Source organism: Ambystoma mexicanum, chromosome 3p (assembly GCF_040938575.1).
Source record: "Ambystoma mexicanum isolate Mex_15411 chromosome 3p, UKY_AmexF1_1, whole genome shotgun sequence".
Lineage (NCBI taxonomy): Eukaryota > Metazoa > Chordata > Amphibia > Caudata > Ambystomatidae > Ambystoma > Ambystoma mexicanum.
In genome coordinates, this window is record NC_090925.1 from 1,204,494,803 (window position 1) to 1,204,511,485 (window position 16,683).

Below are 16,683 nucleotides of genomic sequence, written 5' to 3' on the forward strand. Positions count from 1 at the left end.
GTGAGGCTGTAGTGACCACTGTTGATTGTTGCCAGTCGTGGTTTTTCTACTCTGGTCCGGACTGCCACTCTGGGGGACACGTTTTGTGAACTGAGTTTATCTGGCTACCCTTAATCCACCCTTTCTTTCCGCTCTTCCCCGTAAGTGCCCCACCAATGCTGGTATCTATTTCCGGGGCTTCTAGCGTTCCCTACCTGTGTTTTGTGGGCCGTGTGCTGCTTCCCCCTGTGGTCAGTAAAACGCTCTTCTGGGGTTTTCCCGTGTTCAGTGTAGGGGGGCCCGTCTGACGGCGTCCTCACTATCTATGTGGGCCTCTTCTCCTCTCAGGTGAGCCCCCAGTCTTTTGGCCAGGGGGTTGTGGTTCCAGCATCTGAGTGAGCAGGCCAGCAGCTCGGCAGACCCCAGCAGGAGGGCATACGGTGCCCCCCCACGCTGCGGTAGCCCTTGGGAGCGGTCCCCCGTTATGGTCCCCCGTGCAGTCCTGACCGAAACGGCGCAATTCAACAGAGAGATATGCGCGCCTCCCCCAGTGCAGCACGTTTCTTCGCTAGCGCTTGCTTCGTCTCAGCTGCCTTTCAAGTATCTCCAGTTGTAGTCTGGTATCTAACACATGCTTCGACCCTGCACAAGTGGGTGTGTTCTCCCACCTCTTTGTGCTTCCTATCTTCCGTTGTCTCCACTCAGCAGTGAGAAGTTCCTCCGCCGGTATACACGTTTGTCAATGTGCCTCAGGCTCACTTCACTTAGTTTATGTGGAGCGTCCGCCAGCCCCTCCAAGGATAAAGGATATTGCTGGGCTCTCTGTCGCCCCACGTATCTCTGGACTTCTTAATGCTGCCCCATGTTCTACAGGGCCTCCCTCGGCCACAGCTCCACGCACCGCTCGCACACAGTGCACACAGTGGGCCGCTGGGCCAGGGAATGCCAACTTCGGCTGCTTAATGGAGTCTCCGCCTCAAAGACCTCCACATGTTATTGTGCCTTGTTGTCCACAGGGGCCCAGGGTTAAGGCCCAGAAACAGTCCAGGATGCCTCACTGACATTACCGCACGGGAGTGCACTGTTGGTGGGGGGTGGGGAGTTGTTCGTTCCAGCCGCTTAACAGAGTGAATCTGCGATTCGGGCACAGGGCTATGACCGCATATCGATGGGAGCCGGATCAGATCACCAGTCGTGCCTGTGGTATGGCTCAGTTGGTATCTGTTGTGGAAGGTAATTAGTGTGGCACCAGCAGACTCCTCCCGTCTTGTGCCCAGGGTTCTTGAGTTAGTATAGGCGTGCAACCAGCAGTCGAATGTGACACCCCAGCCAACCGGGGAAGCCCAGTGTCCGCCTCCCCTCGTAGTCTGTCACGTCGGCAGGCAAATCGTAGCAGTTGTGTCTGCAGGACAGTGGTGATGTGCCCTTTCACCGAGCACCAGGGCTCCAAGTGTCATATGCTTCCCAGAGATGAATGCACAAGTATGCCAGGGGGCCCCCGTGAGCGTCTGTGCTTTCCTCTGCGGGGCGATACCGTTCCTAACGCTAGGCAAGTAGTTCAGTTTCTGCACCTTCCAGACAATTACCTCGTTTGCTTTGCAGAGTACTGCTGGTACTTCATTGGGTTGTGGTCCTCAGGATACTTATACGTGCTTCAGCGCTGTTGTATGGAGCCTTATTTATGCGTGCAGGTCGTTTCTACCTCCTCGCTAGCTGCGCACTTTAGGCATTTGGTAATGTCTCTGCTATTGTTACTTCACAATCGGGCGGATTGGTTTGCATCGGTGCACAACGTGGGCCAATTTGCAAGTGTGCCTTCTTGGGGGTTGCCAAATGACCCTCTGCGTTGTGGCGGTGTTACATTTCCTCTTTCATGTTCCCCGGATCAAAGCAGGAGGGTGCGTTGCAGTGCTTCCACGTTATTGTTGGATGTTCGGCACACCTGCAGCTCCCCCGGAGCGCCGGAAGCAGGCCGCAGCAGCCAGTGCAGCAATCAGAGTGTCCCGTTGCAGGCCCCGGCGACATTCCCAGCCGTCCCCCGAGTAGATGCGTTGCCCCTGCCCGCACCAGCCCGGGGGCGGAAGAGGATCCCGCTCACTGCTCACGCCCGCGGCAGCACCCCTTACCTGGCTGTTGTGCGTAGGAGCGCTAAGGGTTGTCCCACGAAAGCAGCAGAGTTTACCGGGTGTCTGCCAGACAGGCCAAGCCCTCTGCTTTCCCGCCTTGAGGCTCGGCGGGCGGCGGTGTGCCGGGGTGCCTCGTATCCAGGGGCGCTGTTTTCAAGTCAAGGTGACGGAGCTCGTGAGCTGCGCAGTTCAACGACTACTGGGGCAGGTTTCACACAGCCCGGGGAGCTCTGGATCTTGTCGCCCGCCTGCCCTTTATGCTGTTGATCGCAGGGATGGGGACGCGTCGGGGGAGCGTCCCTCCAAGCCGGCGCTGTCTTGCCCCCTTCGGCAGCAGGTATCTCTGGTGTTCCGGGGACTCGGGTGGGGCGCGGCGGCTCAGTAATGCTCCCCATAGGGCCCCACTCACTCCACTGCTGCTCTGGTCCTCGCCCCGGGATGTTTTACAGGGACGCACTCCGACCTTGCCGCGGACCCCTCCGTATCTCTGGCTTTGGACTGCTGCAGCTGGTGGCGCCCCTGCGTTGCAGCCCATGTGCGGGTCCTCCTGGGCGCTGCTGGCCTGCCTGGGCTCCTCTCGTGGTGTGCCCTGTCCCCCTCGCTTCAGGCCGTTAGATTCGCGCTAGGGGGTTGGCTCGTGGGTGGAAGTGCCCTCTCCGACTAAATACGGGACGCCTCTTTGAAGCGTCCACAAGAAGGACCAATGTCGCTAGTCTCTGCGCTCAGCTTATGGTGCATTAGACGCCTTTTCAGTCTCCCTTGCCTTGAAGGTTTTCTCCCGGATCTTCTCTTGCTATTTGGGGCGCCCCCAGGCGATTCAGCGGGAGCCCCGCGCTTTGCTGCCGGAGGCCTTCACCCGGCGGGAGACGGTAGCTGTTTTGCAGGATGCGTTTCCAGGGATGGCAGGTCCGATTTCGGCTGAAATTCGAGCTAGTAGTCCTCGGCTCTTTCTGCTCTCCCTGCCGCAAATTTCAGCTGTTTGCGGGCTGGGTTAACTTCTGAAATTCTCTTTTCACTAGATGTTCTAAGGGAGCTTGGCAATGAGGCTTCCATGCAGCCTGCGCCCCCTGGTGGTCTCGGATAGTGTTTTAAAAGAATGTTCTATTGCAACAAGCATGCCAGGGGGAATGACTCCCTTACCCTGGCTTGTGGGTTTCACACAGACTTTATCCAATTCCATGTCCAGGAGAATAGCTCCCTTCTCCTGGTGTACATCTATAAAGTTTCCAATAAATCCAGGAGGAATGACTCCCTTCCCCTGGCGTCTCTAGCACAACTCCTAGTTCAGGACCAGGAGAATGACTCCCTTCTCCTGGTATTGCTTGGCACAGTTCACCACAAGGGCAGGGGGAATGACTCCCTTCCCCGAGCATCTTTAGAATGTGTTCCAAGAACTTTAGCCGATGCCCCAGGAGAATGACTCCCTTCTCCTGGTGTCAAAAACGTAATTTCTCACAATCTTCAGTTTGATGTAAACTTTGCCCCTATGTTTTGGTGTTAGTAAAGTCCCAAATACCTCTATGTGGATCACTTGACTTGCCACCGCGATGAGGAAGTTCTTGCCTGCTCAGTACCCTTTTGTTGGGGTCCCGGACCCTTCTCTGATGGTCAGTGGGCTTATTGTCGCCACTGTGACGAGGAAGCTCTCCTCTGATGCTTGTTTTACAATGATTGGGGGTCTCTCACCTGTCTCTGGTCCTATTGTCTCCACTGTGACGATGAAGTTCTCCTCTCATGCTCGGTTTGTACTGGTTAGTGTCTGCGGTGGTCAGTGGGTTTACGGTCGCCACTGCAACGAGGAGGTTCTCCTCAGATGCTAGGTTTGCAAGTGTTAGGGTCCCCGACCTGTCTGTATGCCACACCTGCGTCCCCTCTCGGTTTCTCGCACCTCCCGTTACCTTCTGAGGAATTTTGGTACACCACTGGGACTGGGGTTCTTCTCTCCGATATACCAGATTTTTCTCTCCGGTCTCTACAGCACCGCAGCGGCTCTGCACTCTGTTAAATTGCTCGGCTCTTCTCTCCCGCTCTGCATTCGGGTTTGTGTCAGCTGGACCAGAATTCTGGTCTTCCAACAGCATTTGAAACTCCCACTGTTGTCCACACATGTTGCCTCTCCCGGCTGGGTTTGACTGGGTTGGTAGTCCATCGTCTATACTTGTTGCCAGTCCTGCCATTGCGGATTATAAATGTCTTTTGTTTCTGTTGTTGACTTAATCTTCATGCCTCCTCTGGGCTACCTTGTACCATTACTAGCACAGTCAATGACCTTCATGTCTCCTGTGCTCTTCTTTGTCCAAGTACTTTTGACTTTGGCTTTGTCCCCTGTGTTACAATTGATAGGTTTACTTTCAGTGAAATAGATCTGAACAGTGGGGAGGGCTAGGAAATGTTGGGGAGTGACATTACTGAACTGGCTTTACCCCAGGTAATCACCCTTGTCCCCAGCTGGGGAGTCCTTCCCTTGAGGTCATCCCGCATTAATCCACCCCTTGGGACTATTCGGTAGTAGCTGCACCTCCCTAGTCATATGGGCAAGATATGTCACAATCTTTATTTCAACAAACTTGAATATAAGGGATTAGGTTATGATATGATATGGCATTTATAACGCACCTATACACAAGTGTTTCAAGGTTAAACTGAGAACATGGGGTGGGTTTCTCAAAACAAGAGAGTCAAATCAGGATACTGAGCACTGTTTCTCAGTCCTTCCCTCGCCCTTAAACTCTGCCTTCCCGGCAGAAAAACAGTCACTCAATCTTTTGGGGGTTTTAAGTGGCCCTACAATTCTTTGTTTTCTTGGGTGATGACTATCTGGTCTTTCGTTAGACTTGTCAGGATGCTACAATTCTTCTGTGTCTTCTTGAATATCTGACATCACCACCCTTGTGTCTTGGATTGTCTAAAAGCAGATCAAACATCAGACCCTTACAAAAGCATTGAACCCTGAAGGTTCTCTGGCTGCACCTCTACTGCAGGCTGTCTGGACCTACCCTGGGTTTGACTCTGCCACCAACTCTGGAGAATTTCCAAACCCTTAGGTCTCCACAAGCCCAATCTCTTAGTGCTCCCCTTCGTGTACACTTCCTCCTCTTGATCACATCTCCTTTCTGAGTTTCTCATTACCCCCTTCTTGATCTGTCCTCCTTTTCGCAATTGTGTTCCGCCATGCTCTAGTCTGTCTCTTCTCCACTCACTTCTTTTTCTCTATCGATATCGCTCTATGCACACATATATCTATATCTCCTGGTCTTGATTTTCCCCTCCATTCTTAACTCTTTTGGCCGTTTCCTGAATGCATGCTCCTGTTCATCCACCTCCTCTGGCGTGCTCCCTTCCTGCCCCTTTCGCACCTACTCCTGACTCTCTGTGCCTTTCCTCCTTGCTGCAGTGACACACACTGTCCTCTGCTCTACCCCCATTCACCTTACTTCAACACTTTGCAGTGATGCCCGCCCTCTTTTAATCACATGAAGGATGGGCCAAGGGACTCCAGATTGTAAGTGGGCTTCATGCGCATATAACATGTGATTGTGCACTGTGATTAGACCTCGGAACTTCAGATTACTCATGTGTAAGTAATTGGCTGACAGGGCAGGCCATTGCCAACCTGTGCCTTTTTTTTAACCATGTACCCCTCTCTCTACTATGGGCTCTACAGCCCGCCATGCTCGTGGGACCACAGACTGCAGGATTTTGGGCAACATTTATTTTTAGATATTTAACATACTTCTTCTTTTATGCTGACATAAGGTTATTATGTTTAATATGGTGGGGGACCTACAAGGAGTTTAGGGATGGGGAGACCGGGGATTGCTCCAGATATTCTACCTGTGGGACCTACTTCACTTAATGGGTGGTTGTCCCGACCCCAGGTTCTCCTCAGTTTGATCCTCTAGTCTGACATTGAATGCACAGGTGGCCTTGCTCATTACTAAGGACAACCCATGGAATAGTTAATGACGAAGGGCAAAGGTTACACAATAAAAGGCTGTTTTACTCTAGAAAGGGGCAGAAAGAGACTGCCTGCATGACATTGCTGGACAGAGGAGTGGGTATGGCAGTGACAGTTTAGCCAAGATATAGGCCTTGAGGTGGCTTTGCGTCTGTCAGTTTGATGATCTGGCTATTGAAGGTGGGAGATTGATCACATTAAACACTCAAACTGTATCGATAAGAGTCTATTTTAAGCAAGTCATGGGCAACATTGAGGACTCAAATTGCAATCTACCTATTGAATTATGTGCATAGACTGCTCGCATACTAATAAACATTTAAAGGATGTCCAGTTTGCAACAGCATTTTTAAAATGTTCGTATAGGAAACATCTGCTGGTGGTTGTTCATGTACGCTCCTTCAATGCAGCCCAATTGAGAGATGAAAATGTCTCACTCTGTGGATGTCTCTAACCATTCTGCTGTTTAAACGCGAGGAATGAAGCCCAGTCGAAGCTCGCAGGAAGGCAGTCTGGCTACACTGTGGGAACACGCATTTTTTGTCACTGTTGCTTCAAGATGTTTATAAAACCTTTGTAGCGGTTTCAGTCATGTCCATTTGCCATGAATAATATGAATGATTCTATAGCCTAGAAGCCTATTTTATTGATAGAGGAACTGCAGACCTTATGGTGGCATTTGCTAAAATAATGTAACTGAAGGGATGGGTTTAATAACAAGACTGTGAGGAGGTACAACAGACATTTTGTAATAAATTGGCTACAGCCCATGATGAGATCAAGAAAGACTTACAGAAGGATCTAGGAGACCAAAAGTCCCCACCGTCTCATCATCTTCCCTTGCTTGTACATAATGAGGCTCAACCCCGTTTCCTGTTTAAGCCAATAGCCAGTAAGGAAATGGACCAGATTCTATTGTCTAAGCATCCAATAAGAACATCTTCATGCCGTTCTTCACCCTGCTTGTCAACTCCTCTTTCAAACATGATTCTGTTCCTCAATCCATCAAAACCGTCACTATAGCGCTGCTGGTGAAGAAGGTTGGATTAGATCCCAAGGGTGCTAAAAACCTTAGGCCAATTGCCAACTCAAAGCTTATACCGAAAATATTGGACAAGATGATCCCGATTCAACTTCAATCTTTCCTCAAACACCTCCAGATTTCACAATCTGACATTAGGGCTAATCATAGCACGGAGACAGCCTTGCTTGATCTCCAAACGAATATGTTGGAAACAGTGGACCACAGGAAAATAGGGCTACTAGTCCTTTTAGATCTCTCTGCGGCCTTCAACCTCCTGGACCATAGCCACCTCCTTCTTACCATGGAAAACTTGGGGAATTGTGCTCCAGAGGCTATACGATGGATTCATATCACCCACATTGTTTAACCTATATATTAGACCTCTCTGCAGCCTAATAGAGGAGCAGGAGGTCTTCTCTACAAGTTATGCTGACAATACACAGCTAATCATGGAAATCATCTCCAGCAATTGTCATTACTATCTATACCTTCTGAAAATCATTAAACCATTCATTTGGGAGGTAAACTTCTCTTCAATTGCTCGTGCAATCCTTCTCTCCCACTTCAATTATTGCAATTCACTACTGAAACGGGCAGATAAAAAATGTATCCATCCGCTTCAGGTCCTTCAAAATGATGCTGGTCGCATCTGCAAATGTCAACCGCATATAACCTTGCACCGACAATCCATACACTGGTTATCCGATACAGGCCAGAACCCTTTTGAAGTCAGCTAACATCGTTCTCAAATGTCTTTATGGAAATGCTACGATCTACCTTAATTAACTTGTCACGCCTTACAAGCCTAATCGGGCTTTGCACTTGGCTAATACAGCACTTGTAAATACATCCAAAGTAATATGTGCAAAAGGCCTACGAATGGCTTTTCCAGCCCCGGCTGCCTGGCAGTGGAACTCCCTGCCTCCAGCCTTATGAATGAACAACAATCAGGATTCTTTCCACTCTGTTCTAAAAACACTACTCTTCAGCTAAACGCTTCTCCAGCATGGGGTCTGGCGTGGATTCATATGCTCATGAGTATTCCCTGTCATCAGGCAGGGAATCCTCAGTAAAAGAAAAACAGTTCCACTTTCACTTTCTCCCATAAACCAATCGCTGTCCTCTGGGTCATACCGCCCCCAGCCAATGACAGTACTCTCCCTAAGCCTCTCCCCTGGCAGCCATCTTCACAGTTTTACTGCATGCTTCAGTATTGGGAGTCCTCGAGTTTTGCTCTGCAAGCTAATCCCAGATTTTTCATGTTTTTTTGCGGAAAAAGGTTCTGTTTTTGTTCCGAAACAGCCAGTGTGCTCTTCTCTCCATCTCTCGACAGCAGGGATCCGTTGTCGGTGAAGTTCAGCTCCCTACAAGGCCGAAGATCGTCGAAGTTTCCAGAAGGCACAAGTCCTGTGAGGGCGCCTCATTTTTGGGGGCCCAGGATGAGGCCAAGCACCGCAAGTCCGGGTCCACCATGGTCGCCGCAGAAGCGGTTCCCACGGAAGACAGGGCACGATCGACATCACCCTCTGCCTCCATTGCCAGCCAGCAGTCGAGCTCCTCCTCGAAGAGGAAATAGTCTAACCTGGGTAAGCTGCAGCAGAAGCTAGTGAAGCCGCGGATTGTGGAGAAGGCTGAGCTGCCCAAGAAGGCCCAGGCGGCACAGGAAAAGTCTTTGTCGACGATCGAGCTGATGGCGGCTGCTCTTTCGAAAGCTAAAGGGGCTGACCCTAAGAGAGTATAGCCCCCACATCGCCGAAGGTATCCTTCTCTCAGAGGCGAGAAGCCGAGCCACCGTGGTGACTTTGATTAGGACTACCAGCACCCAGAGAAGGGGGCACCGCCTCGGAACCCGGCTCCACTCCCTCACGGTGGAAAAGGGGGGAGGGTTAAGGAGGCCCCAGATGAGTCCAAGACTGTGGCCCAAGCCATGGAAATTTCGTCCAGGGAAGACAAGGATATGAAGTCCCTACACACGGTCCACGAGGACGTGGAAGAGGACGACCACGGCGACGAGGAAGGTGCAGGGTTAGTGTTAAAATAACACCAGTTCCGCCGACAGATTCCTTCTGTACTTGCCATCCTTGGCCAAGGCTAAACTGCTGCACGCCTCGATAAAAGTACATCTGGCGGCTATCTCTCGCTAGACAGGGTTTCCAGGAATGTCTACACTTTGGTCTCATCGGCTTGTCAAGGAGTTCCTCAAAGGACTTTTTTAAAATCTTTCCCACCGGTGAAGGTGTCTTCCCCGGCGTGGGACCTCAACGTGGTTCTGACAAGGCTCATGGGGGTCCCCTTCTTAGTTGTGGCCATCACCTCCGCCTGAGGGTGGGTGAGATACAGGCCCTGTCCTGAAAACAGCCATAACTGACTTTTCACGAATCGAAGGTGGTGCTGCGGACGCACCCCTCTTTCATGCCGAAGGTTCTGTCGGAATTCCACTTCAACAAACCTTTGATGTTACCTGTTTTTTCCCAAAATTTTCGTCTCCGGCTGAGAGAGCTTTGCACTCGCTGGACGATGCTCGTGCCCTGAAGTTCTACGTGGCATGCACAAAGAGTTTTCGAAAGACTTCACAGCTGTTTGTGAACTTTGGTCCTGTGAACCATGGGAAGGCTTTGTCCAAGGCTTCCATCTCAAGTTGGCTCTCCGGCTGCATCATGCACTGTCATCGGTTGGTAAACCAACTGCTGCCCGGCCGTCCTAGGGCCCATTCCATGAGAGCAATCGCTGCGACAGCGGCGTTCCTGGCTGTTGTGCCCCTGCTGGACATCTGCAGGGCTGCTACGTGCAGGTCCACGCACACCTTCTACTGCGTCAACAGGGATTCCAGAGAGGAGTCCAGAGTCGGCCAAGCAGTGCAACACAACCTGTTTGCTTGAGGTGAGTCTATTCAAGAGGTAGGAGTGAATTGCTTCTGTTGAGCCTTGCCTCCTTCCCTGGTTGTGTAATGTTGTACTGCTATTTATTTGTTATTCATGAGCATGTGACTCCATGCCAGACCGCATGCTGGAGAAGGAACAAGTTACTTACCTGTAACTATTGTTCTCCAGCATGGGTATGGCATGGATTCACATGCGAACTCTCCCTCCTTCCCCTCTGCGGCTCTTCTTGGTCATACTGCCACTTTACGTGCTTACCAAATCTGAAGATGGCTGCCAGGGGAGGGGCTTAGGGAGAGGACTGTCATTGGCTTTGGGGGCAGTATGACTCAGAGGACATTGATTGGTTTATGGGACAAAAACAGTTGTGTAAGTGAAAATGAAACTATTTTTCTTTTATGGAGGATTTCCAGCCTGACGACGGGGAATGTTCATAAGCATGTTAAACCATGCCAGACCCATGCTGGAGAACAATAGTTACAGGTAACTAACTTGTTCCTTACTAAGCATGACCTAGAACCCTCATATCATGACTTTTCTTGTCCCGTCAAACTAAATGTATGTCTTGGTGTGTTGTTGTGCGCCCTGATGCCTGCCGGTTTCCAGGTGCGTTATAAATAAAATAAAACATCTTTATGTTCGTTTATATTTGCAGGTGTGTGTGCAGTGAATGGACTGCTTTATGTGGTTGGAGGAGATGATGGTTCCTGTAATTTAGCATCAGTGGAATATTATAATCCTGTTACTGACAAGTGGACACTATTGCCTACTAATATGAGCACTGGAAGAAGCTATGCGGGTAAGCAGAGCACATTTTATTTTGCACAGTTAAATGTGAATGGATTAAAAAATAGAAATGTGTAAGCATTATTAAATACCACCGAAATAGATTCTCAGTACTGGCTGTCTGCATTGTCATGGTGACTCCACATGGATCGAGCAAAAGAAAAATTTGCAGGCTAAAACAAAGGCTTTGATCATGATTCAATTGCTGAAAACTAAACAAGGTAAATAACATAAAATCATAAGGGGAAAGTAGGAAAAGCTTATCGGAGCGTACCAAGAAAAACAGTTTAAATAACGCAATCATAAGGAAATATATTAAATTATATACTGGGGGAGTGACATGGCACTCCCTCATTGGCCACTTACAGGGCAATACGAGCCAGTAGGGATTGGAAATACCATACTGGGCCCTTATTGTAGCCAATGGGAGGAAGCCAGGTGCTCCCTCATTGTAGACTGCGGGCAGGGCTCTCAGCAAGGCCTTCCTCCAAGCAAAGCACTAAGAGCCCTGCTGCTAGTGCAACAACACTGCTCTCAGTATTTTCCTCCCGTGACAGGAGGGAGCGCTGTGATGAGAGCCCTGCTTCCAGCACTGCTGTCCACGTAGCCTGGGTCACATCGACAGATGTAGCCCGGGTATGCTGCTTCCCCTCCTACTTGCAGTGAGGGGTGGATGGCTCCTCCCCCTTAATGTCCACAAGCTTGTCCAAGCCACGCCCAGCTTTTCCCACTTGACCGCCCCGACTGCCACACGCCTTGCCAGGCCAGATGCAGTCACATGACCTCCATTCCCTTTCATGCAGCCTGTCACTCTGCATATGTTAATGTACCACACACCGTCACCACTGCTAAGGTCCCTAAGCACTCTGGCAGATCTGAAAAGGAGGGTGTGAGGTGGGGGCGCGATTGGTAGGGTATAGTGGGGATAGGAAAGTGAGAGTTGAGATGTCCTGTTGACCGCGTCAGTTCAGTTTGCATCGTTGAGTGCGGTTTGCGGTTGGTGCCAGAATTTCCATGTCGATTTGTGTCAGGTTATGTGTTAGTCTGTTGCTGCAATGTGGTGATGTGTGTGTGGATTGCTGTGCAGAGAGTTGGTTGTGTGAGTTTTTGTAAGTTAAGTATGCAGAAAGTTGACATTTTTAAGATACGGTTATAATGGTTTTCAAGTGTTTGTCAATTTCTTACTATTTTGTCTTTGCGTTTCCAACCTCTATGGTAATCCCTTGTGTTTGGTACTCTTATTTGACCGCCTGGTTGGCAGACTTGTATAGTGGGAGCCCGCTTTTGTGTGGCCCCAGTGGCTTGTGTATCTAGCTCATTTCCGCTACTTGCCCTGCCCTGCAGCAGGTGTGGTTTTGGTCACAGGACTTGTCCCTTATTGCCCAATAATGGAGGGGCAGGTTAGGGATTATAGTTCCCTACAGGGGTATTCATAGTTTTGTTGTCCTTTCTTCCTAGTTCATTCTTCCTGAATCTGGAGCAAATAGCCAAGTTTTGAGTAGTTTTCTGAACTCCAAATGGCCTCTTGTGTTGCATATGTTTTTTGGTATGTTATTCCAGGTTAAGGTTGCCAGGTGAGTGAAGGATGATCCTTCAAGTTTTTCTTTTGTTGTAAGGTTTTGGTAATAGGCGAATGTTGTTGCTTGATCTGAGTGATCTTGTCGGATGTTAGACTGTTATTTTTTTCTTGAGGAACTCTGCTCCTTGGCCGTGGACTGCTCTATGGTTTATCGTTTTGAACTTTATTCTCTCTTTTATTGGTAGCAAGTGTAGCATTTTCAGCACTGGGGTAATGTGTTCTCTTCGTGGTAGTCTGAGCAGGAGTTTTGCCGCAGCGTTCTGGATGCGCTGACGTTTTTTAACAGTCGTTCTGGCATTCCTAGGGATAGGCTGTTGGCATAGTCTACTCTGGACATGAGTGCGATGATGGTTTGTTTGTTTATTGATTTGTAAAGCGCACCAAGCCCGGAGGTATCTGGGTGCATAGCATGAGATTTCAGGTTACAGTTACACACAATAAAATAGTTACAACACTGAAGATAAAGGAGGCCAAACAATTAAACGCAGAAATGGTTAGAAAAAGAAAAACAATATGTACAATATGTACAAAATGCACCAAGTGTCTCCTTGTGTAATACATGGTACATTACCAGAAATAGCAGATGCAGTAGCTAACATATGTCTTAATGGCTGTCCAATATCATTCATGACTAGCCAGCTTTTGGTGTTTTTTCTAAAACTGAAGGTCTGGTCAGAGCACAAATGAGGTGGGAGGGTGTTCCAATATTGGACAGTCAGGACAGGAAAGCTGCTGCCACTGGCACTTTTCAGTTGAAATCTGGGAAATGCGATGCCTGAGCAGTCTTGGTAGGACGCGTTGATGATTATTTGATGATATTTTCTCTTAGGTATTGTGGGGCAGCATTGTTTAGACATTTATAGGCGATGGAAACCATTTTAAACTGAATGCTATCCTTGATGGGCAGCCAATTGTGCTTTCATCTGACCTCAAAGATGCGCTGTCTCCTCGGAATGCTTAATGCTGTTCTTCGTGCATTATTTTGTAGAATCTGAAGATTGTTTGTGATGTGTTTGCTAGCTCCTGCATAAAGGATGTTGCAGTAATCAAGTTTGAAGAGAATTAATGCTCTCGCTAGTGTAATACAACTTTCCTTGGACAAGAAAGGTTTGCAGGCATGTATCAATTTAGTGTACGCTGTGGCAGAGGCCATGGAATTAACTTGTTTGCCTAAGTTCAAGGCTGAATCAAGGTAGAAGCCTAAGGTTTTTGGTGAGTGTTTTGTGGGTAAAATAGAGGAATGGTAGGATTATTTTTACTGCGTGTAGCAGGAATAAACATTTCTTGATTATAGCGTTTACTTGTGGTTCAAATGTTGGCTTTTTGTCCATCAAGACTCCCAAGTTTTTTACTATCGTTGATGGAGTTGGTGCTGTACCCAGTTCCGTTGGCTATGGGATGTAATGATTGTTTTCCCTGCTTTTAGCTTTGATCATTATTTCAGTTTTGCCTAGGTTGAGTTTGATTCTTTTTGTGTCCATCCAGTTGTAGAGCTGTTGTAGGCAGTTGTTCAGCGTTTTGTTTTCTTCCTGTTTATCTTGTATGTTGTAGATGATCTGTGTGTCATCTGCGTAATTGTAGCATGCAAGGCTGTGTTTTTTGATGAGTTTGATTAGTGGCATCATGTATATATATTGAAGAGCAATGGGGAGAAGGATGATCCTTGTGCTACTCATTCGCTGGTTGTAGATTTGAAAGGTTTGATCCAGACAGTTTGTTAGGTAGGATTTAATCCATAGTAGGGCTGTGTCAGTGGTTCCTATTTCTTCCAGTCACCCGATGATGATTTCATGGTTGACTGTGTCAAATGCTTTGGATTAGAGCTGTGCTTTTGTCTGAGTCCGCCTTACTCTTTAGATCGTCCCAGGTTGAAAGCAATGCCGTTTCCGTTCCCCTCATCGGTCTGAAGCCTACTTGTGCTTGGTCCAACAGTTGGTGCTCTTCTATGAATGTTTGTGTTATTCTGTTAGACGTGTGTCTCGAGTAGTTTAGCTGGGTGGGTGATGTTGGATATGGGTATGTAGTTGCAGAGGTCTTCCACGTGTCCTGCTGTGTCCTTGACGAGCGGCTTGATGTGTGCCGCTTTGAATGGCTGCGATACTTTCCCTGACGAAAGTGATTGGTTGAAAAGGTTTCTGTAGTTTTCCATGGCCATTCATTATGTGAGGATTGATTTGTGTATGTCTGGGGGCATGGATCCGTGGGGGAGCCTGCTTTGTTGCTGTTGCTTACCAGCTTGATGAATGTCTCCGCTTATAATTGGACAAAGTTTCAGAGTTTGTTCTGGTGATCCTCTGATGGCTGGGTGGGTTGCATGCTGTAGTTGATTGGTCTGCTTTGTATGATTTGTTTGTTTGTGGTGATTTTGTCTTTGAGGTGGTCTGCAAGGCCATTGCATAGCTTCAGTGAAGGTATCTGAGCGTTCAGGCGGGTATCTCGTTTGGTTTATGATTTTAAACAATTCCTTTTGGGTGTTGGTGGTTTTGGTGATTCTGTTGTCGTAGTATTCTTTTTGGCCTTATGGATTTCCTTCTTGTATGAGTGGAACTGTCGCTTGAGTTATAGTTTCTTCACCTGATCGTTTTATTTTCTCCATTCTAATTCAAGTTTCCTGTTTTTCCTTTTCATGGTGCAGAGTAGCGGGGTAAACCATTTTGCTGTCGCTCTTTTGCATGATGGGGTGAAAGGTTTTTACTTTGAGATCCCGTTGATCATTCCAGCAATTCATTTATGAAGTAGTTCTGTTCTTATTTTGATGTCAGCTTCGTCCAGGGTTTTTGTCAGTGGTTAGAGTTTCTAATTGTTCTGCTAGGTTGCTAGCTCTGATGGCTCTCCAGTTTCTTTTCAGGATAGTTTGCAGTTTGTCTGTTTTTTTTGGCTTTGTCGTGGGGAGTGTGATCACAAATGGAATGACGAGGATCTATAGTGGTGGCGTCGTGGTGTTGAGATTTATGTTGGCGAAGATCGCCTCTAGCATATGTCCTACAGTGTGGGTTGCTTCTTTGACTAACTGATGTAGTTTCATTGTCTTCAGTTGTTTGGCTGGTGACTTCTGTGAGTTAGCGGATTCTTCGTCAAACCAGATGTTGGTGGTCTGTATACCAGGACGAATTTGAGGTTTGTTTTGGGGTTTTCTGTTAGGTGAAGGATCATGGATTTGCAGTTTTTGATGTTTAGTGCTTCATCCATTTTAATTTTGAGGTGTTTCTTGTATGCTATCGCCAGTCCTCCTCCTCTTGTTTTTCCTGTTTACTTGTGGACATGTGAAGTTGTCAGGGATGCAATTATGCAATTTGGTTTTGTAGTTGTTATCTAGCCATGTTTCGGTTATGAATAGGATGTCGATCACCTTCGCAAAGGAGGTCAAGTATCTCTGGCGTGTTAAGACATTGATCTGGCATTGATGAGGTTGCAGTGGATCGTTTTGACATGGATAGAATTGTTTTTTTATCCTTGCTTTGTCTTGTGGTTCTTCTTTTAGGCTTCTTCTCTGTTTAGGTCACAATTTGGTTGATGCTCCATGTATTCTGCTTCCTTGAAGAAACAATCTGCTAGGTTGATTGTCAGTTTGATGATACATTCTTCTGCTTCTTCATCTTCTATGTTTTGCTGTGGTTACTCGTTGTGCCCTTGTGCTTTTGTGATGTAAGGGGTGAGGGTGTTTGCTTCATTCCTTCCCCTTCTTGGGTCATCTCTTCTCTTCCTGTGGGGTTCCAGTCAGTTCTTGGCGTGCCTGGACGTATTAGCGGTGTTGGGTTGTCGAGGCAGAGAGGTGGTTGCGAGATGCATCGTTAGAGATAGGCATTTTTTTCTTCTTGTGATATTAGTTTCGTTGGCTGGAGTGTTTTTCGGCGGGTGTTCTGTATTTGTGGCGGTTTCTGCTGGAGTCGGGTGCGTAACCGTTTGGTTTGATCTATTTTCTCTTTCTCTTTGGCGTCGGCCTGCTCTTTGACGGGGCATTTTTGGGTCTTTGGTGGTGCGATCGCTCAGACTTGGGGTTACAGGGGCTGTAACCCGCCTGTAGGACTTTGTGTGGTTTGAATGTTGTCAAGTGTTGTCCTCTCCCATTGTGTTAATGGGGTGTACTATGTTGGCTTGTGTTTTGTAGGTTGTTTATGATCTGATGTATAGTACAAGGTTTTCAATGGTGGTTGGCCGGGTAGTGATTTATTGTTTTGGGCTTCTATCTTCTGATGGCCGCGTGTCTAATCAGAGCACGGTCTGGTTACTAAGGGTATTCAAATGGGGCATGGGTTACACCGTTTGACTGACAAGCTCCTGAAATTAGATTGTGGGTTCGCGTTTAACCGCAGCAATGATCTCGCTTTAAGCAATTGCCTTATGTAGCTAGC

At 48.1% G+C, this 16,683-nt stretch overlaps 1 protein-coding gene across 4 annotated transcripts in view; it reads left to right on the forward strand.

Moving 5' to 3' along the window:
• Nucleotides 1-16,683, forward strand: part of KLHL3 (kelch like family member 3) — a 1,295,653-nt gene that overhangs the window by 1,134,678 nt on the left and 144,292 nt on the right. For all 4 annotated transcript variants that reach the window (XM_069652631.1, XM_069652632.1, XM_069652633.1 and 1 more), the window contains one exon: nt 10,622-10,765. In XM_069652631.1, coding sequence (XP_069508732.1) covers nt 10,622-10,765 — 144 coding nt within the window. The remainder of the gene's footprint in view (nt 1-10,621; nt 10,766-16,683) is intronic.